This window comes from Salvelinus namaycush, chromosome 35 (genome assembly GCF_016432855.1).
Source record: "Salvelinus namaycush isolate Seneca chromosome 35, SaNama_1.0, whole genome shotgun sequence".
Taxonomy (NCBI): domain Eukaryota; kingdom Metazoa; phylum Chordata; class Actinopteri; order Salmoniformes; family Salmonidae; genus Salvelinus; species Salvelinus namaycush.
Window position 1 is genome coordinate 2,956,969 of NC_052341.1, and position 26,893 is coordinate 2,983,861.

General features: G+C 44.7%; 1 protein-coding gene across 1 annotated transcript; it reads left to right on the forward strand.

The window, feature by feature from the left end:
• Positions 1 to 26,264, forward strand: LOC120029354 (calpain-1 catalytic subunit-like). The gene is made up of 12 exons (XM_038974584.1): positions 1 to 295; positions 660 to 806; positions 6,187 to 6,256; positions 9,753 to 9,871; positions 15,617 to 15,750; positions 15,946 to 16,114; positions 16,687 to 16,770; positions 18,688 to 18,773; positions 19,018 to 19,092; positions 20,137 to 20,297; positions 26,120 to 26,144; positions 26,234 to 26,264. The coding sequence occupies exons 1-12, from the start codon at positions 203 to 205 to the stop codon at positions 26,262 to 26,264; spliced, it is 1,194 nt and encodes a 397-aa protein (XP_038830512.1). The 5' UTR covers positions 1 to 202.
• Positions 26,265 to 26,893: the final 629 nt, after the last annotated feature.

Genomic DNA, 26,893 nt, shown 5'->3' on the forward strand with positions numbered 1-26,893 from the left:
ACCCAGTCCTCTTATAAATATATCCCATGTTCCAATAGGTCAGGAGAGATCTCCACTCTCATAGACAATAGAACAGGCTATTGGTTCCATTGCTACAGGCAAATTCAATCAAAGCCCGGCTAAAGTATTGTAAATGATTTGGCTGTGCAGCACCCACCCGGGCCACTGACTGTATTTACAGTATATCGTGTCCTGTGTCAGTATGTCAGGGGGAATCTCTGCTAGCATAGCCACCAGCAGGCTACGAGCCGAGGGAATGGGCTCCAACGACCACGCTGTACCCTTCCTTAACCAGGTCAGTTTGTTTGTTTCTAATGGTTTTGAAACTGTGGCTGTATCCCTATCCACTACATAGTGCACTACTTTAGACCAGAGCCCTATGGCACCCTATCCACTACATAGTGCACTACTTTAGACCAGAGCCCTATGGCACTCTATCCACTACATAGTGCACTACTTTAGACCAGGGCCCATTAGTTACACACAGCCTCTTGTCTTTTATCAGTATTTGTTTTATCATCGAGGACCACTTTGGGGAAAAATTCAATAATTCAAGATTGATTTAATGCTTTTGAGATTAAATGCAGATCTTGTTCCTCTATCTATTGATCAATGTGCTTCTTTTTTTAAATGAAATGATTTGAATTGACTTCCACCAGGACTATGAGGCTCTGAGGCAGGAGTGTCTGGAGACGGGGTGTCTGTTCCAGGACCCCTCCTTCCTAGCCGAGCCTCCCTCTCTGGGCTTCAAGGAACTGGCCCCCTTCTCCGCCAAGACCAGGGACGTGGAATGGATGAGACCCACGGTGAGAGGGGGGGGGGGGGTAAAGAGAGGGAGGGGAGAGGAGAAGATCTGTGTCTTAGTTAAATACTACCCCGTAGTTAGTAGACCCACGGTGAGAGGGAGCGCTAGAGAGACAGAGAGCGGGTGATGGTTGATGTCTGTGTGTGTCATTTTCATAGTAGCAGGGTAATTCAGGGTAGTTCAGGGTAATTCAGAGTAATTTAGGGTAGTTCAGGGTAATTCAGGGTAGTTCAGGGTAGGGTCAGGGTAATTCAGGGTAGTCCAGGGTAGTTCAGGGTAGTTCAGGGTAGTCCAGGGTAGTTCAGGGTATTCCAGGGTAGGTCAAGGTAGTTCAGGGTAATTCAGGGTAGGTCAAGGTAGTTCAGGGTAGTTTAGGGTAGTTCAGGGTAGTTTAGGGTAGGTCACGGTAGTTCAGGGTAGCCTAGAGGTCGGAGTGTTGGGCCAGTAACTGGAAGGTTGCTGGATCGAATCCCCCGAGCTGACAAGGTAAAAATCTGTCGTTCTGCCCCTGAGCAAGGAAGTTAACCCACTGTTCCCCGGGTGTTGAAGACGTGGATGTGTCGATTAAGGCAGCCCCCCCCCACCCCCACCTCTCTGATTCAGAGTGGTTGGGTTAAATGAGGAAGACACATTTCAGTTGAAGACATTCAGTTGGACAACTGACGAGGTATCCCCCTTTTCCCTCTAGTTGATTAGTAGGGAGAGGCGTGTCATTGGTTTGAGAGCTGATGTTAGGGTCAGTTATAGGGTCAGTAATAGGGTCAGTTATGGGGTCAGTTATAGGGTCAGTTATGGGGTCAGTTATAGGGTCAGTTATAGGGTCAGTAATAGGGTCAGTTATAGGGTCAGTTATGGGGTCAGTTATAGGGTCAGTAATAGGGTCAGTTATGGGGTCAGTTATAGGGTCAGTTATAGGGTCAGTTATGGGGTCAGTTATAGGGCCAGTTATAGGGTCAGTAATAGGGTCAGTTATAGGGCCAGTTATAGGGCCAGTTATAGGGTCAGTTATAGGGTCAGTTATAGGGTCAGTTATAGGGTCAGTTATGGGGTCAGTTATAGGGTCAGTTATGGGGTCAGTTATAGGGTCAGTAATAGGGTCAGTTATAGGGTCAGTTATGGGGTCAGTTATAGGGTCAGTTATGGGGCCAGTTATAGGGTCAGTTATGGGGTCAGTTATAGGGCCAGTTATAGGGTCAGTTATAGGGTCAGTTATAGGCCAGTTATAGGGTCAGTTATGGGGTCAGTTATAGGGTCAGTAATAGGGTCAGTTATAGGGTCAGTTATAGGGTCAGTTATAGGGTCAGTTATAGGGCCAGTTATAGGGCCAGTTATAGGGTCAGTAATAGGGTCAGTAATAGGGTCCGTTATAGGGTCAGTAATAGGGCCAGTTATAGGGCCAGTTATAGGGCCAGTTATAGGGTCAGTTATAGGGTCAGTTATAGGGTCAGTTATAGGCCAGTTATAGGGTCAGTTATAGGGTCAGTAATAGGGTCAGTTATAGGGTCAGTTATAGGGTCAGTTATAGGGCCAGTTATAGGGCCAGTTATAGGGCCAGTTATAGGGTCAGTAATAGGGTCAGTAATAGTGTCCGTTATAGGGTCAGTAATAGGGCCAGTTATAGGGCCAGTTATAGGGTCAGTTATAGGCCAGTTATAGGGTCAGTTATGGGGTCAGTTATAGGGTCAGTTATAGGGTCAGTTATGGGGTCAGTTATAGGGTCAGTTATGGGGTCAGTTATAGGGCCAGTTATAGGGTCAGTTATAGGGTCAGTTATGGGGTCAGTTATAGGGCCAGTTATAGGGTCAGTTATAGGGTCAGTTATAGGCCAGTTATAGGGTCAGTTATGGGGTCAGTAATAGGGTCAGTTATAGGGTCAGTTATAGGGTCAGTTATAGGGCCAGTTATAGGGCCAGTTATAGGGCCAGTTATAGGGTCAGTAATAGGGTCCGTTATAGGGTCAGTAATAGGGCCAGTTATAGGGCCAGTTATAGGGCCAGTTATAGGGTCAGTTATAGGGCCAGTTATAGGGCCAGTTATAGGGTCAGTTATAGGGCCAGTTATAGGGCCAGTTATAGGGTCAGTAATAGGGTCAGTAATAGGGTCCGTTATAGGGCCAGTTATAGGGCCAGTTATAGGGCCAGTTATAGGGTCAGTTATAGGGCCAGTTATAGGGCCAGTTATAGGATCAGTTATAGGATCAGTTATAGGGTCCGTTATAGGGTCAGTTAACGGGTCAGTTATAGGGTCAGTTAACACGTCAGTTATAGGGTCAGTTATAGGGTCAGTTATAGGGTCAGTTATAGGGTCAGTTAACACGTCAGTTATAGGGTCAGTTAACACGTCAGTTATAGGGTCAGTTATAGGGTCCGTTATAGGGTCAGTTATAGGGTCAGTTATAGGGCCAGTTATAGGGTCAGTTATAGGGTCAGTTATAGGGCCAGTTATAGGGTCAGTTATAGGGTCAGTAATAGGGCCAGTTATAGGGTCAGTTATGGGGTCAGTTATAGGGTCAGTTATAGGGTCAGTTATAGGGTCAGTTATAGGGTCAGTTATAGGGCCAGTTATAGGGTCAGTTATAGGGGACAGTAATAGGGTCCGTTATAGGGTCAGTTATAGGGTCAGTTATAGGGTCAGTTATAGGGTCAGTTATAGGGCCAGTTATAGGGTCAGTTATAGGGTCCGTTATAGGGTCCGTTATAGGGCCAGTTATAGGGTCAGTTATAGGGTCAGTTATAGGGTCAGTTATAGGGTCAGTTATAGGGACAGTTATAGGGACAGTTATAGGGTCAGTTATAGGGCCAGTTATAGGGTCAGTTATAGGGTCAGTAATAGGGCCAGTTATAGGGCCAGTTATAGGGTCAGTTATATGGTCAGTTATAGGGTCCGTTATAGGGTCAGTAATAGGGTCAGTTATAGGGACAGTTATAGGGTCAGTTAACACGTCAGTTATAGGGTCAGTTATAGGGTCCGTTATAGGGCCAGTTATAGGGTCAGTAATAGGGTCAGTAATAGGGCCAGTTATAGGGTCAGTTATAGGGTCCGTTATAGGGTCAGTTATAGGGCCAGTTATAGGGTCAGTTATAGGGTCCGTTATAGGGTCAGTAATAGGGTCAGTTATAGGGCCAGTTATAGGGTCAGTAATAGGGTCAGTTATAGGCCAGTTATAGGGCCAGTTATAGGGTCAGTTATAGGGTCAGTTATGGGGTCAGTTATAGGGTCAGTTATAGGGTCAGTTATAGGGCCAGTTATAGGGCCAGTTATAGGGCCAGTTATAGGGTCAGTTATGGGGTCAGTTATAGGGTCAGTTATAGGGTCAGTTATAGGGCCAGTTATAGGGTCAGTTATAGGGTCAGTTATAGGGTCAGTTATAGGGCCAGTTATAGGGTCAGTTATAGGGCCAGTTATAGGGCCAGTAATAGGGCCAGTTATAGGGTCAGTAATAGGGTCAGTTATAGGGCCAGTTATAGGGCCAGTTATAGGGCCAGTTATAGGGTCAGTTATAGGGTCAGTTATAGGGTCAGTTATAGGGTCAGTTATAGGGTCAGTTATAGGGTCAGTTATAGGGTCAGTTATAGGGCCAGTTATAGGGTCAGTTATAGGGCCAGTTATAGGGCCAGTAATAGGGCCAGTTATAGGGCCAGTAATAGGGCCAGTTATAGGGTCAGTTATAGGGTCAGTTATAGGGTCAGTTATAGGGTCAGTTATAGGGCCAGTTATAGGGCCAGTTATAGGGCCAGTTATAGGGTCAGTTATAGGGTCAGTTATAGGGCCAGTTATAGGGTCAGTTATAGGGTCAGTTATGGGGTCAGTTATAGGGTCAGTTATAGGGGACAGTATGTATACTACACACACAGATCACATTGATCCAACGAGGTTGACCACCAGTGTTGTTGTTTACGCCGTGGACCCATAATACACTGCAGGACCGTTGTATTCCTACATCCTTGTCTATAAAGCAGCGTGCCTGTCACGCTCTGCCACTGCAGCTGCTGCTATGGCTGGCATGTGTTGGGGACAAGAAGAAACAGACACTCAGGTTGATCAGTGTCGTATGACCTGTGTTGGTGTGTATTGCTGAACCGTTATATTGCCAATCTAGACTATAGCATGGCTGCCACTGTGACTGGCCTGTGTGGCAGACTGGCAGTGTGGAACGAGTAGAGACAGTTAGAAAGGAACCTCTCAGTCAGTCCAGTAGAGACAGGAACAGGAAGGAACCTCTCAGTCAGTCCAGTAGAGACAGGAACAGGAAGGAACCTCTCAGTCAGTCCAGTAGAGACAGGAACAGGAAGGAACCTCTCAGTCAGTCCAGTAGAGACAGGAACAGGAAGGAACCTCTCAGTCAGTCCAGTAGAGACAGGAACAGGAAGGAACCTCTCAGTCAGTCCAGTAGAGACAGGAACAGGAAGGAACCTCTCAGTCAGTCCAGTAGGGACAGGAACAGGAAGGAACCTCTCAGTCAGTCCAGTAGAGACAGGAACAGGAAGGAACCTCTCAGTCAGTCCAGTAGAGACAGGAACAGGAAGGAACCTCTCAGTCAGTCCAGTAGAGACAGGAACAGGAAGGAACCTCTCAGTCAGTCCAGTAGAGACAGGAACAGGAAGGAACCTCTCAGTCAGTCCAGTAGAGACAGGAACAGGAAGGAACCTCTCAGTCAGTCCAGTAGAGACAGGAACAGGAAGGAACCTCTCAGTCTGACCAGTGCAGCTTTTGACCAGTCTTCCTCTGACCACTTCCTAGATGTGACACTTTTTTACCTCAGTTGCATATGTTCTAGAATTGCTCAGCTGTCAGAAAAACTAGAAGCCTCAGTTACAGAAATGCTGTAAATGTACTGTAAATGTAATGTACTGTAAATGTACTACTGTAAACGTAATGTACTGTAAATGTAATGTACTGTAAATGTAATGTAAATGTAATGTACTGTAAATGTATTGTACTGTAAATGTAATGTACTGTAAATGTAATGTACTGTAAATGTAATGTACTGTAAATGTACTACTGTAAACGTAATGTACTGTAAATGTAATGTACTGTAAATGTAATGTAAATGTAATGTACTGTAAATGTATTGTACTGTAAATGTAATGTACTGTAAATGTAATGTACTGTAAATGTACTGTAAATGTAATGTACTGTAAATGTACTGTAAATGTACTGTAAATGTAATGTACTGTAAATGTACTGTAAATGTGATGTAAATGTACTGTAAATGTACTGTAAATGTAATGTACTGTAAATGTAATGTACTGTAAATGTACTTCCAGGTCAATTTAATTGTTGAATTGTCAGAAGATCCATATGAAAAATACAGTCCCTCTCACTTCCAGTCAGTTCGTTTTACCAGAGTCTAATCCAGTCTTCCCTTTCCTTCCTTCCAGGAGCTGACAGATGACCCTCAGTTCATCCTGGGAGGAGCTACCAGAACAGACATCTGCCAGGGAGCGCTAGGTGAGTCCTCAGTTCATCCTGGGAGGAGCTACCAGAACAGACATCTGCCAGGGAGCGCTAGGTGAGTCCTCAGTTCATCCTGGGAGGAGCTACCAGAAAAGACATCTGCCAGGGAGCGCTAGGTGAGTCCTCAGTTCATCCTGGGAGGAGCTACCAGAACAGACATCTGCCAGGGAGCGCTAGGTGAGTTCTGCGTAAACAGATACCACAAATCTTCAAAAAAGAGCAAAGGACCTGTTTTTGAAACAATTCTAGTACTACCTGAAAGGCTCTTTACTAAACCCCCAACGGTCTACTAGTACTACCTGAAAGGCTCTTTACTAAACCCCCAACGGTCTACTAGTACTACCTGAAAGGCTCTTTACTAAACCCCCAACGGTCTACTAGTACTACCTGAAAGGCTCTTTACTAAACCCCCAACGGTCTACTAGTACTACCTGAAAGGCTCTTTACTAAACCCCCAACGGTCTACTACTACTACCTGAAAGGCTCTTTACTAAACCCCCAACAGTCTACTACTACTACCTGAAAGGCTCTTTACTAAACCCCCAACAGTCTACCACAGTACTTTGCTTGTGCAAGAATGACTGAACACCATAATTACATATACAATGTGGTCATTTAGCAGACGCTCTTATCCCGAGCGACTTACAGTCAGTGCATTCAATGTCAGGTAGCTAGGTAATACAACTGCCTTCCTTCTCTCCTCTCTCTGGTATTTACAACCAGGATGTGCTGATAGTGGTATTTACAACCAGGATGTGCTGATAGTGGTATTTACAACCAGGATGTACTGATAGTGGTATTTACAACCAGGATGTGCTGATAGTGGTATTTACAACCAGGATGTACTGATAGTGGTATTTACAACCAGGATGTGCTGATAGTGGTATTTACAACCAGGATGTACTGATAGTGGTATTTACAACCAGGATGTGCTGATAGTGGTATTTACAACCAGGATGTGCTGATAGTAGTATTTACAACCAGGATGTGCTGATAGTGGTATTTACAACCAGGATGTGCTGATAGTGGTATTTACAACCAGGATGTGCTGATAGTGGTATTTACAACCAGGATGTGCTGATAGTGGTATTTACAACCAGGATGTGCTGATAGTGGTATTTACAACCAGGATGTGCTGATAGTGGTATTTACAACCAGGATGTGCTGATAGTGGTATTTACAACCAGGATGTGCTGATAGTAGTATTTACAACCAGGATGTGCTGATAGTGGTATTTACAACCAGGATGTACTGATAGTGGTATTTACAACCAGGATGTGCTGATAGTGGTATTTACAACCAGGATGTACCGATAGTGGTATTTACAACCAGGATGTACTGATAGTGGTATTTACAACCAGGATGTGCTGATAGTAGTATTTACAACCAGGATGTGCTGATAGTGGTATTTACAACCAGGATGTACTGATAGTGGTATTTACAACCAGGATGTGCTGATAGTGGTATTTACAACCAGGATGTGCTGATAGTGGTATTTACAACCAGGATGTGCTGATAGTGGTATTTACAACCAGGATGTACTGATAGTGGTATTTACAACCAGGATGTGCTGATAGTGGTATTTACAACCAGGATGTGCTGATAGTGGTATTTACAACCAGGATGTACTGATAGTGGTATTTACAACCAGGATGTGCTGATAGTGGTATTTACAACCAGGATGTGCTGATAGTGGTATTTACAACCAGGATGTGCTGATAGTGGTATTTACAACCAGGATGTGCTGATAGTGGTATTTACAACCAGGATGTGCTGATAGTGGTATTTACAACCAGGATGTGCTGATAGTGGTATTTACAACCAGGATGTGCTGATAGTGGTATTTACAACCAGGATGTGCTGATAGTGGTATTTACAACCAGGATGTACTGATAGTGGTATTTACAACCAGGATGTGCTGATAGTGGTATTTACAACCAGGATGTACCGATAGTGGTATTTACAACCAGGATGTGCTGATAGTAGTATTTACAACCAGGATGTGCTGATAGTGGTATTTACAACCAGGATGTACTGATAGTGGTATTTACAACCAGGATGTGCCGATAGTGGTATTTACAACCAGGATGTGCCGATAGTGGTATTTACAACCAGGATGTGCTGATAGTGGTATTTACAACCAGGATGTACTGATAGTGGTATTTACAACCAGGATGTGCTGATAGTGGTATTTACAACCAGGATGTGCTGATAGTGGTATTTACAACCAGGATGTACCGATAGTGGTATTTACAACCAGGATGTGCCGATAGTGGTATTTACAACCAGGATGTGCTGATAGTGGTATTTACAACCAGGATGTACCGATAGTGGTATTTACAACCAGGATGTGCTGATAGTGGTATTTACAACCAGGATGTGCCGATAGTGGTATTTACAACCAGGATGTACCGATAGTGGTATTTACAACCAGGATGTGCCGATAGTGGTATTTACAACCAGGATGTGCCGATAGTGGTATTTACAACCAGGATGTACTGATAGTGGTATTTACAACCAGGATGTGCTGATAGTGGTATTTACAACCAGGATGTACTGATAGTGGTATTTACAACCAGGATGTGCCGATAGTGGTATTTACAACCAGGATGTGCTGATAGTGGTATTTACAACCAGGATGTACCGATAGTGGTATTTACAACCAGGATGTGCTGATAGTGGTATTTACAACCAGGATGTGCTGATAGTGGTATTTACAACCAGGATGTGCTGATAGTGGTATTTACAACCAGGATGTACTGATAATGGTATTTACAACCAGGATGTGCTGATAGTGGTATTTACAACCAGGATGTGCTGATAGTGGTATTTACAACCAGGATGTGCTGATAGTGGTATTTACAACCAGGATGTGCTGATAGTGGTATTTACAACCAGGATGTGCTGATAGTGGTATTTACAACCAGGATGTGCTGATAGTGGTATTTACAACCAGGATGTGCTGACAAATATATATCATGTCTCATGTTGCCTCCACCCTACTCAAGATTTACAACATTCTTTTACTTTAGTCATCAATGTGAAGTCTGTTTATTTCACCTCAAATCAGAGTGCCGGAAGCTGGTTCAGGAAGTCAAACATAAAACAAGTCTCCCCTTTCACAGGTTCAGTACAGAATATGAGTGTGGAAAATTCCTATTTGGTAGAACAGAGTTGGACTGTGGGGCAGGACAGTACACACTGGTTTGGCCCTGGCTCAGGTCCAGTGCCACTGAGCCTTCCTTCCTAGTGGAACTAACATCATACTAATGGCCTGGACCAGAACTGGGTTTGGCCCTGGCTGACATCCATTCACAAGCACAGCCTGGTACACACTCCACCTGCTGGCCATTCTAGGTAAACGATTGCAACAATTTTTCTCTCTCTCTGTCTCTCCCTCCTTCGTCTACCCCTGCCCCCCCCCCCCCCCCCCTTCTTCCACCTGCCCTTCCTCCATGCCCCGCCCTCCCTGCCCCCCTCCCTCCATCAGGTGATTGCTGGCTCCTAGCAGCCATAGCCTCTCTAACCCTCAATGAGAGGCTGCTCCATCGAGTGGTCCCTCATGGTCAGTCCTTCCAAGAGGACTACGCTGGGATCTTCCACTTTCAGGTACGACTACACACACACATCTCCCTCCTGTCAGGTTACAAACACACCTGCAGGGTTATAGCATCCTTTAGGGCCATCGGCAAGGCAATTATATTAAATGCAATAACCTTTATTATTCCCTTGTTTGCTGAAATGATCGACCCATAATGGACCTTCTTTGAGTCTGTTTCAAAAAAATGTATCTAACCTTTATTTAACCAGGAAAAGCCCATTGAGACCCAGAGTCTCTTTTTCAAGGGAGACCTGGCCAAGAAGGCAGCAACAATCAATACATTACATAATTAAAACATACACCAATACAATACAACATGATCCAGCCTAAAACAAGCATTTACACTCCTCTGTAACAGAGTCTCCCATCAATATTTTAAATTAATTCAGTGGCACTAACATAACTAGATGAAGCATGGATTGTAGACCATTCCATGCCTCTGGTGCACAAGAAGAGAAGGCAGTCTTGCCTAATAATGTAAATGTCCTGGGGACTTTAAGTAGCAACCACCTAGCAGACCGGGTATGGTAACATAGCAACCACCTAGCAGACCGGGTATGGTAACATAGCAACCACCTAGCAGACCAGGTATGGTAACATATCAACCACCTAGCAGACCGGGTATGGTAACATAGCAACCACCTAGCAGACCGGGTATGGTAACATAGCAACCACCTAGCAGACCGGGTATGGTAACATAGCAACCACCTAGCAGACCGGGTATGGTAACATAGCAACCACCTAGCAGACCGGGTATGGTAACATAGCAACCACCTAGCAGACCGGGTATGGTAACATAGCAACCACCTAGCAGACCGGTATGGTAACATAGCAACCACCTAGCAGACCGGGTATGGTAACTGCTGGTGATGAAGGAGACCAGACTACAGAGTTGAACAGGGATAATCAATAGACTTTGAAGTGAAACACTTATTCAGTGACTATATTCATAGGTTGAACTTATGCCATTCGGTCGCGTCATGCCATTGTTATGAACGTTCTCAAGACGTCCTCCGCCATTCGGTCGCGTCATGCCATTGTTATGAACGTTCTCAAGACGTCCTCCGCCATTCGGTCGCGTCATGCCATCGTTATGAACGTTCTCAAGACGCCCTCCGCTATTCGGTCGCGTCATGCCATTGTTATGAACGTTCTCAAGACGCCCTCCGCCATTCGGTCGCGTCATGCCATCGTTATGAACGTTCTCAAGACGCCCTCCGCCATTCGGTTGCGTCATGCCATCGTTATGAACGTTCTCAAGACGCCCTCCGCCATTCGGTCGCGTCATGCCATCGTTATGAACGTTCTCAAGACGTCCTCCGCCATTCGGTCGCGTCATGCCATCGTTATGAACGTTCTCAAGACGTCCGCCGCCATTCGGTCGCGTCATGCCATCGTTATGAACGTTCTCAAGACGCCCTCCGCCATTCGGTCGCGTCATGCCATTGTTATGAACGTTCTCAAGACGCCCTCCGCTATTCGGTCGCGTCATGCCATCGTTATGAACGTTCTCAAGACGTCCTCCGCCATTCGGTCGCGTCATGCCATCGTTATGAACGTTCTCAAGACGTCCTCCGCCATTCGGTCGCGTCATGCCATCGTTATGAACTTTCTCAAGACGCCCTCCGCCATTCGGTCGCGTCATGCCATTGTTATGAACGTTCTCAAGACGCCCTCCGCTATTCGGTCGCGTCATGCCATCGTTATGAACGTTCTCAAGACGTCCTCCGCCATTCGGTCGCGTCATGCCATCGTTATGAACGTTCTCAAGACGTCCGCCGCCATTCGGTCGCGTCATGCCATCGTTATGAACGTTCTCAAGACGCCCTTCGCTATTCGGTCGCGTCATGCCATCGTTATGAACGTTCTCAAGACGCCCTCCGCTATTCGGTCGCGTCATGCCATCGTTATGAACGTTCTCAAGACGCCCTCCGCCATTCGGTCGCGTCATGCCATTGTTATGAACGTTCTCAAGACGCCCTCCGCCATTCGGTCGCGTCATGCCATCGTTATGAACGTTCTCAAGACGTCCTCCGCCATTCGGTCGCGTCATGCCATTGTTATGAACGTTCTCAAGACGTCCTCCGCCATTCGGTCGCGTCATGCCATCGTTATGAACGTTCTCAAGACGTCCTCCGCCATTCGGTCGCGTCATGCCATCGTTATGAACGTTCTCAAGACGTCCTCCGCCATTCGGTCGCGTCATGCCATCGTTATGAACGTTCTCAAGACGCCCTCCGCCATTCGGTCGCGTCATGCCATCGTTATGAACGTTCTCAAGACGCCCTCCGCCATTCGGTCGCGTCATGCCATCGTTATGAACGTTCTCAAGACGTCCTCCGCCATTCGGTCGCGTCATGCCATCGTTATGAACGTTCTCAAGACGTCCGCCGCCATTCGGTCGCGTCATGCCATCGTTATGAACGTTCTCAAGACGCCCTCCGCCATTCGGTCGCGTCATGCCATTGTTATGAACGTTCTCAAGACGTCCTCCGCCATTCGGTAGCGTCATGCCATTGTTATGAACGTTCTCAAGACGCCCTCCGCCATAGTGGTGCCCTAAAGTCATGATACGCCCAGTCATTCTGAACTGGGGGCTAATGACTGTTTTGTCTAAATTACACAATAGTCGCCTGGAAATACGATGACATTGATCATATTTAGTAGGAAACAGCTTTGCAATCAGTATCATGTCGTCAAATTTACTTGAGACTAATGGAAATGTTGTCATTTGCTAGCAAAATTCGTCAAAAGAATTGCTAGCAATGCTAACGTTAGCTATCTAAAACCATACAAATTATTTTGTCTTCTTTAGAAATGTCATCGTGTTTCCAAGCCATAGTAATGGACTTTAGACCAAATCTTAATCAGCGCCCAATGAGGATGCAATGAGTAGAAAGTTAATTTGGGCATCAGATCTAAAACGAATGTTCAAAGCGGTAATGTGACGAAACATACAACCCGTGTTATCACAGTCTCCATGTAGTTGTGACAAATTGCCATTTTTGCTTAACGTTTAGTCCCGGGCATTGACGTTATATGTACTGCAGTCATATTCTCTTGAAATCACTTCGGCTACAGCATGTTTGTTTGTCTGTAAAAGGTGCTGCTTGGTCAATTCCGACGTCTGTGTTGTCTGTGCAGTATTTACGGTGATACTGCCTGTGCAGAAGGCAGGCCATTCATACTTCGCGGCGCAGCGCTGTTGTGAAGGTAGTTGTCAAGGAAGTGAGTTTGTGTTTATACAAGACCTCCCGCCCCCTCACCTACCGTCAACCAATCATACGGAGCTACTGTATATGGAGCCCTCCGCATTCTTACACAATTTGTGAGGAGCACGGCGATGCAGTACAGAGCCCTCGGATCAAGCATAAATTGGCTTTAAGTGTACACTACGGCTTTCCAAATGCAGACACACAACCTTCTCTGGGGATAGTTTAGAACCGCCTCGGAATGGGCACTAGTTTGTTAAGGAATGCCACTTCTGAAGTGGGACTAACTTTCATCACTAGACGACCAGAACTGTCAATCAAATAATCTTGAGCTGCCTGCCTGCCTGCCTGCCTGGTGCCTGCCTGCTGCCTGCCTGGTGCCTGCCACCAGCCACCAGACAGACAGTCAGAACCGGGCACTAGGTCTATCTATCAGTATAGGCAGGTCAGCCACCAGACAGTCAGAACCGGGCACTAGGTCTATCTATCAGTATAGACAGGTCAGCCACCAGACAGAACCGTGCACTGGGTCTATCTATCAGTATAGGCAGGTCAGCCACCAGACAGACAGAACCGTGCACTGGGTCTATCTATCAGTATAGGCAGGTCAGCCACCAGACAGAACCGTGCACTAGGTCTATCTATCAGTATAGACAGGTCAGCCACCAGACAGAACCGTGCACTGGGTCTATCTATCAGTATAGACAGGTCAGCCACCAGACAGTCAGAACCGGGCACTAGGTCTATCTATCAGTATAGACAGGTCAGCCACCAGACAGAACCGTGCACTGGGTCTATCTACCAGTATAGGCAGGTCAGCCACCAGACAGAACCGGGCACTAGGTCCATCTATCAGTATAGACAGGTCAGCCACCAGACAGAACCGTGCACTGGGTCTATCTACCAGTATAGGCAGGTCAGCCACCAGACAGAACCGTGCACTGGGTCTATCTACCAGTATAGGCAGGTCAGCCACCAGACAGAACCGTGCACTGGGTCTATCTATCAGTATAGGCAGGTCAGCCACCAGACAGAACCGTGCACTGGGTCTATCTATCAGTATAGACAGGTCAGCCACCAGACAGAACCGTGCACTAGGTCTATCTATCAGTATAGACAGGTCAGCCACCAGACAGACAGACAGAACCGTGCACTAGGCCTATCTATCAGTATAGGCAGGTCAGCCACCAGACAGACAGAACCGTGCACTGGGTCTATCTATCAGTATAGGCAGGTCAGCCACCAGACAGAACCGTGCACTGGGTCTATCTACCAGTATAGGCAGGTCAGCCACCAGACAGAACCGTGCACTGGGTCTATCTATCAGTATAGGCAGGTCAGCCACCAGACAGAACCGTGCACTGGGTCTATCTATCAGTATAGACAGGTCAGCCACCAGAATAGGCAGGTCAGCCACCAGACAGAACCGGGCACTGGGTCTATCTATCAGTATAGGCAGGTCAGCCACCAGACAGAACCGTGCACTAGGTCCATCTATCAGTATAGGCACGTCAGCCACTAGTCAGAACCGGGCACTAGGCCTATCTATCAGTATAGGCAGGTCTGCCACCAGACAGAACCGGGCACTAGGTCTATCTATCAGTATAGGCAAGTCAGCCACCAGACAGACAGAACCGTGCACTGGGTCTATCTATCAGTATAGGCAGGTCAGCCACCAGACAGACAGGCAGAACCGTGCACTGGGTCTATCTATCAGTATAGGCAGGTCAGCCACGAGACAGAACCGGGCACTAGGTCTATCTATCAGTATAGGCAGGTCAGCCACCAGACAGAACCGTGCACCAGGTCCATCTATCAGTATAGACAGGTCAGCCACCAGACAGAACCGGGCACTGGGTCTATCTATCAGTATAGACAGGTCTGCCACCAGACAGTCAGAACCGTGCACTGGGTCTATCTATCAGTATAGACAGGTCTGCCACCAGACAGTCAGAACTGTGCACTAGGTCTATCTATCAGTATAGACAGGTCTGCCACCAGTCAGAACCGGGCACTAGGCCTATCTACCAGCATTGGAATTCTATATTTCGCAATTTCTTGGCTTGCAATGTCGCGCAACTTCAGTAAAGCAGGGCCTGCCATCAATGAATAGGTTAGGATATTTTACAGGCAACAGACTGAAGACTGAACACACTCTGGCCTCATTAGTGAAGAGAAAGAGCAGGGATTTTCATTTTGTGTTGGGAAAAAAAACATATTTTTTTTCCGTCAGGGATTTTTCTTAACATTAAGGATCTGAATTTTGTTTAAACGTTCACAACCCTGCTGGATGTGTTCATCAGATGACTGATAAACAATAATACCATATTATTACTACTTGTGTGGTCTACATTGGCTTGTGAGACTAGGGTCAGTCTCAATCCACAAGAATGCTGCCCTTTGAGGTAGCATTTTAAGGAAGTCACCATTTTTTTAAAATTGAGACCTACCCTAGGTTTCAGGAGACAGCTGCGTTCAGTGTTTTCCTATCCAGCTGAAGTTGCTATAAAAAAAATAAACATTCTGTCTCTCTGTCTTCAGTTCTGGCAGTTTGGTGAGTGGGTGGACGTGGTGATTGATGACCGGCTGCCGACGAAGGATGGAGAGCTCATGTTCGTCCACTCAGCCGAGGGCAATGAGTTCTGGAGCGCCCTGCTGGAGAAGGCCTACTCCAAGTATGTCAACAAAGGCCTTTGGGTTTCGTCCCAATCGGCACTCTGTTCTCTATTAAGTGCACTTCTTTTAACCAGGGCCCATGTACATGCAGTGTGGATACTCTGTCATACAGAGTTTATCCCTGTCTGAATATGCTTCTAGTTGATCATGCTGACCTGATAAGTGAATGTGTATCCCTGTGTCTCTCCCGTCAGGCTCAATGGTTCCTACGAGGCTCTGTCTGGAGGCAGTACCACAGAAGGTTTTGAGGACTTCACCGGTGGTGTCTCTGAGATGTACGATCTCCGGAAGGCTCCACGGGACCTGTACAGGATCATCAGCAAAGCCCTGGACAGAGGCTCACTGCTGGGCTGCTCCATCGACGTGAGTCCCCCCTCCCTGGTCCTTCTGGTACTGCGGTCCTGGAAAACAGCCAGGGGACAGTTAGTTTGATGTTCCTACATTTGAAAAATCTTGGCCGTGTTCTGTTATAATCTCCACCCGGCACAGCCAGAAGAGGACTGGCCACCCCTCATAGCCTGGTTCCTCTCTAGGTTTCTTCCTAGGTTCTGGCCTTTTCTAGGGAGTTTTACCTAGCCACCGTGCTTCTACACCTGCATTGCTTGATGTTTGGGGTTTTAGGCTGGGTTTCTGTACAGCACTTTGAGATATCAGCTGATGTTAGAAGGACTTTATAAATACATTTAATTTTAAACAACATCATCGTGAACTTGAAATAGTCATAACATTATCATGAACTTGCATGACATAGTATAACTGGTTGGATTTGACATCTTAACCATTATAGAGCCAAGGGTAAATTCCTCATTGCAAGAGCGTGGTTCTTAATCAGCTCCACCACAAAGCATAAAATAGTCAATTCATCCAAATAAGATAACACTGATTCAGATGCATCATGGATCTTGTATTTTTCTAATTACATCTCGTGACTACAGATAACCAGTGCCTTTGACATGGAGTCTGTCACGTTCAAGAAGCTGGTGAAAGGACATGCTTACTCAGTCACCGGCCTCAAGCAGGTAGGTTTATACCTGACGAGGAACCCTGGTTCTATCTGGGTCTTCCCAGGTTATCAGACCCTGCTTTGGCACCCTGGTCCAGAGGTCTTACCCTATCTGTGTCTATAGTGTGTTGTTAGTATGTAGACTGTGTCTCTAGTGGTGTTAGTATGTAGACTGTGTCTCTAGTGGTGTTGTTAGTATGTAGACTGTGTCTCTAGTGGTGTTAGTATGTAGACTGTGTCTCTAGTGGTGTTGTCAGTATGTAGACTGTGTCTCTAGTGGTGTTGTTAGTATGTAGACTGTGTCTCTAGTGGTGTTGTCAGTATGTAGACTGTGTCTCTAGTGGTGTTGTTAGTATGTAGACTGTGTCTCTAGTGGTGTTGTCAGTATGTAGACTGTGTCTCTAGTGGTGTTGTCAGTATGTAGGCTGTGTCTCTAGTGGTGTTGTTAGTATGTAGACTGTGTCTCTAGTGGTGTTAGTATGTAGACTGTGTCTATAGTGGTGTTAGTATGTAGACTGTGTCTCTAGTGGTGTTAGTATGTAGACTGTGTCTCTAGTGGTGTTGTCAGTATGTAGACTGTGTCTCTAGTGGTGTTAGTATGTAGACTGTGTCTCTAGTGGTGTTGTTAGTATGTAGACTGTGTCTCTAGTGGTGTTAGTATGTAGACTGTGTCTCTAGTGGTGTTAGTATGTAGACTGTGTCTCTAGTGGTGTTGTCAGTATGTAGACTGTGTCTCTAGTGGTGTTAGTATGTAGACTGTGTCTCTAGTGGTGTTGTCAGTATGTAGACTGTGTCTCTAGTGGTGTTAGTATGTAGTCTGTGTCTCTAGTGGTGTTGTTAGTATGTAGACTGTGTCTAGTGTGTTGTCAGTATGTAGACTGTGTCTCTAGTGTGTTGTTAGTATGTAGACTGTGTCTCTAGTGTGTTGTTAGTATGTAGACTGTGTCTCTAGTGGTGTTGTTAGTATGTAGACTGTGTCTCTAGTGTGTTGTTAGTATGTAGACTGTGTCTCTAGTGGTGTTGTTAGTATGTAGACTGTGTCTCTAGTGGTGTTAGTATGTAGTCTGTGTCTCTAGTGGTGTTGTCAGTATGTAGACTGTGTCTCTAGTGTGTTGTTAGTATGTAGACTGTGTCTCTAGTGGTGTTAGTATGTAGACTGTGTCTCTAGTGGTGTTGTCAGTATGTAGACTGTGTCTCTAGTGGTGTTAGTATGTAGACTGTGTCTCTAGTGGTGTTGTTAGTATGTAGACTGTGTCTAGTGTGTTGTCAGTATGTAGACTGTGTCTCTAGTGTGTTGTCAGTATGTAGACTGTGTCTCTAGTGGTGTTAGTATGTAGACTGTGTCTCTAGTGTGTTGTTAGTATGTAGACTGTGTCTCTAGTGGTGTTGTTAGTATGTAGACTGTGTCTCTAGTGGTGTTAGTATGTAGTCTGTGTCTCTAGTGGTGTTGTCAGTATGTAGACTGTGTCTATAGTGTGTTGTTAGTATGTAGACTGTGTCTCTAGTGTGTTGTTAGTATGTAGACTGTGTCTCTAGTGTGTTGTTAGTATGTAGACTGTGTCTCTAGTGGTGTTGTTAGTATGTAGACTGTGTCTCTAGTGTGTTGTCAGTATGTAGACTGTGTCTCTAGTGGTGTTGTCAGTATGTAGACTGTGTCTCTAGTGGTGTCAGTATGTAGACTGTGTCTCTAGTGGTGTTGTCAGTATGTAGACTGTGTCTAGTGGTGTTGTCAGTATGTAGACTGTGTCTCTAGTGTGTTGTCAGTATGTAGACTGTGTCTCTAGTGTGTTGTCAGTATGTAGACTGTGTCTCTAGTGTGTTGTCAGTATGTAGACTGTGTCTCTAGTGTGTTGTCAGTATGTAGACTGTGTGTATTGTTGTTGTATGTGTCTGTGAGTGTTAGTGATATCTGTCTACCCCTGTCCTGCTCCAGGTGGACTACCAGGGTCAGGTGGAGAGGCTGATCAGGGTGCGTAACCCCTGGGGACAGGTGGAGTGGACTGGGGCCTGGAGCGACAAGTGAGTCTACCTCTAACCCTTACATTAACACTGCTATAACAGAACCACTACTTCCACATTCCCAATCCTGAACCAACAGGTTAGTACAAACGACACAACTACGACTAACCCCAGATTATCACCACAATCCTGAAGCTTGCATAACACATAATGGATGACCCATTCCCTTAGTTTCCAGCTCAAGCCTCTGGGTGGTCTCCGTTTCTTATTAGTGGTCTGTTCTTGTGTCCCTGTATGTGTCCAGTTCTCCAGAATGGGATGAGTTGGATCCAACTGAGAGAGAGGACCTGCATCTACAGATGGAGGATGGAGAGTTTTGGTAGGACTGGGCTTACTGTAATTCCATCAGCTAGTAATTCCATCAGCTAGTAATAATGCTGAGTGGGCTTACTGTAATTCCATCAGCTAGTCATAGTGCTGAGTGGGTTTACTGTAATTCCATCAGCTAGTAATAGTGCTGAGTGGGCTTACTGTAATTCAAGCAGCTAGTAATAGTGCTGAGTGGGCTTACTGTAATTCCATCAGCTAGTAATAGTGCTGAGTGGGCTTACTGTAATTCAAGCAGCTAGTAATAGTGCTGAGTGAGTTTACTGTAATTCAATCAGCTAGTAATAGTGCTGTGTGGGCTTACTGTAATTCCATCAGCTAGTAATAGTGCTGAGTGAGTTTACTGTAATTCAATCAGCTAGTAATAGTGCTGAGTGGGCTTACTGTAATTCCATCAGCTAGTAATAGTGCTGAGTGAGTTTACTGTAATTCAATCAGCTAGTAATAGTGCTGAGTGGGCTTACTGTAATTCCATCAGCTAGTAATAGTGCTGAGTGACTCTCACAGTTCAAACCTGATATTTTAATCATATGTTTCGGCCTCCATCGGGCTTCATTAGAATTAGGCAAACAGCTAATAATAATAATAATAATTTATTACATACACTACCATTCAAAGTTTGGGGTCACTTAGAAATATCCTTGTTTTTTAAAGAAAAGCACAAAAAAATCTCCATTAAAATAACATCAAATTGATCAGAAATACAGTGTAGACATTGTTAATGTTGTAAATGACTATTGTAGCTGGAAATGGCAGATTTTTTATGGAATATCTACATAGGCGTACAGAGGCCCATTATCAGCAACCAGTACCCACCTGTATATAGTCTCGCTATTGTTATTTCACTGCTGCTCTTTAATTACTTGTTACTTTTATCTCTTATTCTTATCCATATTTTTTTTAACTGCATTGTTGGTTAGGGGCTCATAAGTAAAGCATTTCACGGTAAGGTCTACACCTGTTGTATTCGACGCATGTGACTAATGTAATTAGATTTGATGTTAGGATTATGTTGTGACTGTTATATTCCCTGTAGGATGTCGTTCCGGGAGTTCCTGAGGCAGTATTCCCGTCTGGAGATCTGTAACCTGACGGCGGACGCTCTGAGTGAGGACGGCCTCAGCCACTGGAACACCATCAAGTTCCACGGCATGTGGAGACGGGGGAGTACCGCCGGGGGCTGCCGCAACCAACCCAGTGAGTCACACACAGTTGACTAGTACATATTTAACATACCAGAACACGTAGAACATACCAGAACACATAGAACATACCAGAACACGTAGAACATACCAGAACATGTAGAACATACCAGAACACGTAGAACATACCAGAACACGTAGAACATACCAGAACACGTAGAACATACCAGAACACGTAGAACATACCAGAACACGTAGAACATACCAGAACACGTAGAACATACCAGAACACATAGAACATACCAGAACATACCAGAACACATAGAACACATAGAACATACCAGAACACGTAGAACACATAGAACATACCAGAACACGTAGAACACATAGAACACACCAGAACACATAGAACATACCAAAACACATAGAACATACCAGAACACATAGAACATACCAGAACACGTAGAACATACCAGAACACATAGAACATACCAGAACACGTAGAACATACCAGAACACGTAGAACATACCAGAACACATAGAACATACCAGAACACGTAGAACATACCAGAACATGTAGAACATACCAGAACACGTAGAACATACCAGAACACTTAGAACACATAGAACATACCAGAACACGTAGAAAATGCCAGAACACATAGAACATACCAGAACACTTAGAACACATATAACATACCAGAACAAGTAGAACATACCAGAACACATATAACATACCAGAACATACCAGAACACATAGAACACATAGAACATACCAGAACACGTAGAACATACCAGAACACTTAGAACACATAGAACATACCAGAACACGTAGAAAATACCAGAACACATAGAACATACCAGAACACTTAGAACACATATAACATACCAGAACAAGTAGAACATACCAGAACACATATAACATACCAGAACATACCAGAACACATAGAACACATAGAACATACCAGAACACGTAGAACACATAGAACATACCAGAACACATAGAACATACCAAAACACATAGAACATACCAAAACACATAGGACATACCAGAACGCGTAGAACATACCAGAACACGTATAAAATACCAGAACACGTAGAACATACCAGAACATGTAGAACATACCAGAACACATAGAACATACCAGAACACGTAGAACATACCAGAACACATAGAACATACCAGAACACGTAGAACATACCAGAACACTTAAAACACATAGAACATACCAGAACACGTAGAACATACCAGAACACTTAGAACACATAGAACATACCAGAACACGTAGAACATACCAGAACACGTAGAACATACCAGAACACGTAGAACATACCAGAACACGTAGAACATACCAGAACACATAGAACATACCAGAACACGTAGAACATACCAGAACATGTAGAACATACCAGAACACGTAGAACATACCAGAACACGTAGAACATACCAGAACACGTAGAACATACCAGAACACGTAGAACATACCAGAACACATAGAACATACCAGAACACGTAAAACATACCAGAACACATAGAACATACCAGAACATACCAGAACACATAGAACACATAGAACATACCAGAACACGTAGAACACATAGAACATACCAGAACACGTAGAACACATAGAACACACCAGAACACATAGAACATACCAAACACATAGAACATACCAAACACTAGAACATACCAGAACACATAGAACATACCAGAACACGTAGAACATACCAGAACACATAGAACATACCAGAACACGTAGAACATACCAGAACACGTAGAACATACCAGAACACATAGAACATACCAGAACACGTAGAACATACCAGAACATGTAGAACATACCAGAACACGTAGAACATACCAGAACACTTAGAACACATAGAACATACCAGAACACGTAGAAAATGCCAGAACACATAGAACATACCAGAACACTTAGAACACATATAACATACCAGAACAAGTAGAACATACCAGAACACATATAACATACCAGAAACATACCAGAACACATAGAACACATAGAACATACCAGGAACACGTAGAACATACCAGAACAGCTTAGAACACATAGAACATACGCAGAACACGTAGAAAAATACCAGAACACATAGAACATACCAGAACACTTAGAACACATATAACAATACCAGAACAAGTAGAACATACCAGAACACATATAACATAACCAGAACATACCAGAACACATAGAACACATAGAACATACCAGAACACGTAGAACACATAGAACATACCAGAACACATAGAACATACCAAAACACATAGAACATACCAAAACACATAGGACATACCAGAACGCGTAGAACATAACCAGAACACTATAAAATACCAGAACACGTAGAACATACCAGAACATGTAGAACATACCAGAACACATAGAACATACCAGAACACGTAGAACATACCAAACACATAGAACATCCAGAACACGTAGAACATACCAGAACAACTTAAAACACATAGAACATACCAGAACACGTAGAACATACCAGAACACTTAGAAACACATAGAACATAGAAACATACCAAACACGTAGAACATACCAGAACACTTAAAACACATAGAACATACCAGAACACGTAGAACATACCAGAAACACTTAGAACATAGAACACTACCAGAACACGTAAATACCATAACACGTAGAACAACCAGAACACGTAGAACATACCAGAACAACGTAAACACATAGAAACATACCAGACTAACACGTAAGAACATACCAGTAACACATAGAACATACCAGAACACTTAGAACATACCAGAACACTTAGAACATACCAGAAACACTATAGAACATACCAGAACACGTAGAACATACCAGAACACGTAGAACATACCAGAACATACCAGAACACATAGAACATACCAGAACACGTAGAACATACCAGAACACTTAGAACATACCAGAACACGTAGAACACATAGAACATACCAGCACACATAGACCGTACCAGAACACATAGAACATACCAGAACACACAGAACATACCAGAACACTTAGAACATACCAGAACATGTAGAACATACCAGAACATGTAGAACATACCAGAACACGTAGAACATACCAGGACACATAGAACATACCAGAACACGTAGAACATACCAGGACACATAGAACATACCAGAACACGTAGAATATTTACAGGAGATTTACAGTAGAAGAAAGGGAAAGAGGGGGATACCTAGTCTTTATTGTATATTTACAGTATTTACAGTAATATGTTGCATTACGAAAAGGGAAAGAGGGGATACCTAGTCAGTTGTACAGCTGAATGCATTCAACTGAAATGTGTCTTCCACATTTAACCCTCTGAATCAGAGAATACCGGGGTAGCCGGGGGATGCAGGAAGAAACCACCCCAGTGAGTCAGAATCAGATCACATACCAGAACACAGAATATTTGTGTCTAGATTTCTCTATTGAGGCCTAAGTCGAATGTAAAGTGATTTGCTTATTCTTACAAAAGTACAGACTCAGAGCATCTAAATGTTATATATACCCCTGTGGTTGGAGGAAACATGGGGAAGTCATGCTGCTTTAAAAGTTGATACATGAAGGAAATGCCCTTTTAAAAGATTTTGTGGAGGTTTTCACAAGTCATAGAGAGCTCTTTGTTTAAACCCATTCAGCATCATTCACACCCTCTTAAGCCTTAGCCCCACCTATCTCTTAAGCCTTAGCCCCACCTATCTCTTAAGCCTTAGCCCCACCTATCTCTTAAGCCTTAGGCCCACCTATCTCTTAAGCCTTAGGCCCACCTATCTCTTAAGCCTTAGGCCCACCTATCTCTTAAGCCTTAGGCCCACCCACACATCTAATCGCATGTGAGTCAGCATGACATTGTCCTCCAGAAAGTAGTCTCTCTGCTTTTAAACCCAGTTAAATTCAGGGCCAGAAAGTAGTCTCTCTGCTTTTAAACCCAGCTAAATTCTGGGCCAGGAAGTAGTCTCTCTGCTTTTAAACCAGTTAAATTCAGGGCCAAAAGTAGTCTCCTCGCTTTTAAACCCAGCTAAATCAGGGCCAGAAAGTAGTCTCTCTGCTTTTAAACCCAGTTAAATTCAGGGCCAGAAAGTAGTCTCTCTGCTTTTAAACCCAGCTAAATTCTGGGCCAGGAAGTAGTCTCTCTGCTTTTAAACCCAGCTAAATTCAGGGCCAGAAAGTAGTCTCTTAGGACCAGGAAGTAGTCTCTCTGCTTTTAAACCCAGTTAAATTCAGGGCCAGGAAGTAGTCTCTTAGGACCAGGAAGTAGTCTCTCTGCTTTTAAACCCAGTTAAATTCAGGGCCAGAAAGTAGTCTCTCTGCTTTTAAACCCAGCTAAATTCAGGGCCAGAAAGTAGTCTCTCTGCTTTTAAACCCAGTTAAATTCAGGGCCAGAAAGTAGTCTCTCTGCTTTTAAACCCAGCTAAATTCTGGGCCAGGAAGTAGTCTCTCTGCTTTTAAACCCAGCTAAATTCAGGGCCAGAAAGTAGTCTCTTAGGACCAGGAAGTAGTCTCTCTGCTTTTAAACCCAGTTAAATTCAGGGCCAGGAAGTAGTCTCTTAGGACCAGGAAGTAGTCTCTCTGCTTTTAAACCCAGCTAAATTCGGGCCACTAAAGTAGTCTCTCTGCTTTTAAACCCAGTTAAATTCAGGGCCAGGAAGTAGTCTCTCTGCTTTTAAACCCAGTTAAATTCAGGGCCAGAAAGTAGTCTCTTAGGACCAGGAAGTAGTCTCTCTGCTTTTAAACCCAGCTAAATTCAGGGCCAGGAAGTAGTCTCTCTGCTTTTAAACCCAGTTAAATTCAGGGCCAGGAAGTAGTCTCTTAGGACCAGGAAGTAGTCTCTCTGCTTTTAAACCCAGCTAAATTCAGGGCCATGAAGTAGTCTCTCTGCTTTTAAACCCAGTTAAATTCAGGGCCAGGAAGTAGTCTCTCTGCTTTTAAACCCAGTTAAATTCAGGGCCAGAAAGTAGTCTCTTAGGACCAGGAAGTAGTCTCTCTGCTTTTAAACCCAGCTAAATTCAGGGCCAGGAAGTAGTCTCTCTGCTTTTAAACCCAGTTAAATTCAGGGCCAGGAAGTAGTCTCTCTGCTTTTAAACCCAGTTAAATTCAGGGCCAGAAAGTAGTCTCTCTGCTTTTAAACCCAGTTAAATTCTGGGCCAGGAAGTAGTCTCTCTGCTTTTAAACCCAGCTAAATCCAGGGCCAGAAAGTAGTCTCTCTGCTTTTAAACCCAGTTAAATTCTGGGCCAGGAAGTAGTCTCTCTGCTTTTAAACCCAGTTAAATTCTGGGCCAGGAAGTAGTCTCTCTGCTTTTAAACCCAGCTAAATCCAGGGCCAGAAAGTAGTCTCTCTGCTTTTAAACCCAGTTAAATTCTGGGCCAGGAAGTAGTCTCTCTGCTTTTAAACCCAGCTAAATTCAGGGCCAGAAAGTAGTCTCTCTGCTTTTAAACCCAGTTAAATTCTGGGCCAGGAAGTAGTCTCTCTGCTTTTAAACCCAGTTAAATTCTGGGCCAGGAAGTAGTCTCTTAGAATCAGGAAGTAGTCTCTCTGCTTTTAAACCCAGTTAAATTCAGGGCCAGAAAGTAGTCTCTCTGCTTTTAAACCCAGTTAAATTCAGGGCCAGAAAGTAGTCTCTCCCAGTATAACCCCCCAGTATAACTCTGTCTTAGCTCTGTGTTACTCTAGACACGTTCTGGATCAACCCCCCCCCCCCCCCCCCGTATAACTCTGTCTTATCTCTGTGTTACTCCAGACACTTCTGGATCAACCCCCCCCCCCCCCCCAGTATAACTCTGTCTTATCTCTGTGTTACTCTAGACACGTTCTGATCAACCCCCCCAGTATAACTCTGTCTTATCTCTGTGTTACTCTAGACACGTTCTGGATCAACCCCCCCCAGTATAACTCTGTCTTATCTCTGTGTTACTCTAGACACGTTCTGATCAACCCCCCCATTATAACTCTGTCTTATCTCTGTGTTACTCCAGACACGTTCTGGATCACCCCCCCCCCAGTTAACTCTGTCTTATCTCTGTGTACTCTAGACACGTTCTGGTCACCCCCCCCCCCCCCATATAACTCTGTCTATCTCTGTGTTACTCAGACACGTTCTGATCAACCCCCCCAGTATAACTCTGTCTTATCTCTGTGTTACTCTAGACACGTTCTGGATCAACCCCCCCCCCCCCCCCCCCCCCCCCCCAGTATAACTCTGTCTTATCTCTGTGTTACTCTAGAAACTTTCTGGATCACCCCCCCCCCAGTTAACTCTGTTTATCTCTGTGTTACTCCAGACACGTTCTGGATCAACCCCCCCAGTATAACTCTGTCTTATCTCTGTTTACTCTAGACAACGTTCTGGACAACCCCCCCCCCCCCCCAGTATAACTCTGTCTTATCTCTGTGTTACTCTAGATACGTTCTGGTCAACCCCCCCCCCCCCCCCCCTCCCAGTATAACTCTGTCTTATCTCTGTGTTACTCTAGACACGTTCTGGATCAACCCCCCCCCCAGTATAACTCTGTCTTATCTCTGTGTACTCTAGACACGTTCTGGACTCACCCCCCGTATAAACTCTGTCTTATCTCTGTGTTACTCTAGACACGTTCTGGATCAACCCCCCCCCCCCCCCCCCCCCCATTATAACT

Excerpts from the sequence above, each read along its gene's own strand:
- LOC120029354 (XM_038974584.1), top strand. The coding sequence starts at position 203 with ATGTCAGGGGGAATCTCTGCTAGCATAGCCACCAGCAGGCTACGAGCC. Across the intron at positions 296-659 it reads CTGTACCCTTCCTTAACCAG|GACTATGAGGCTCTGAGGCA; the intron begins GTCAGTTTGTTT and ends GACTTCCACCAG. Across the intron at positions 19,093-20,136 it reads ATGGAGGATGGAGAGTTTTG|GATGTCGTTCCGGGAGTTCC; the intron begins GTAGGACTGGGC and ends TATTCCCTGTAG.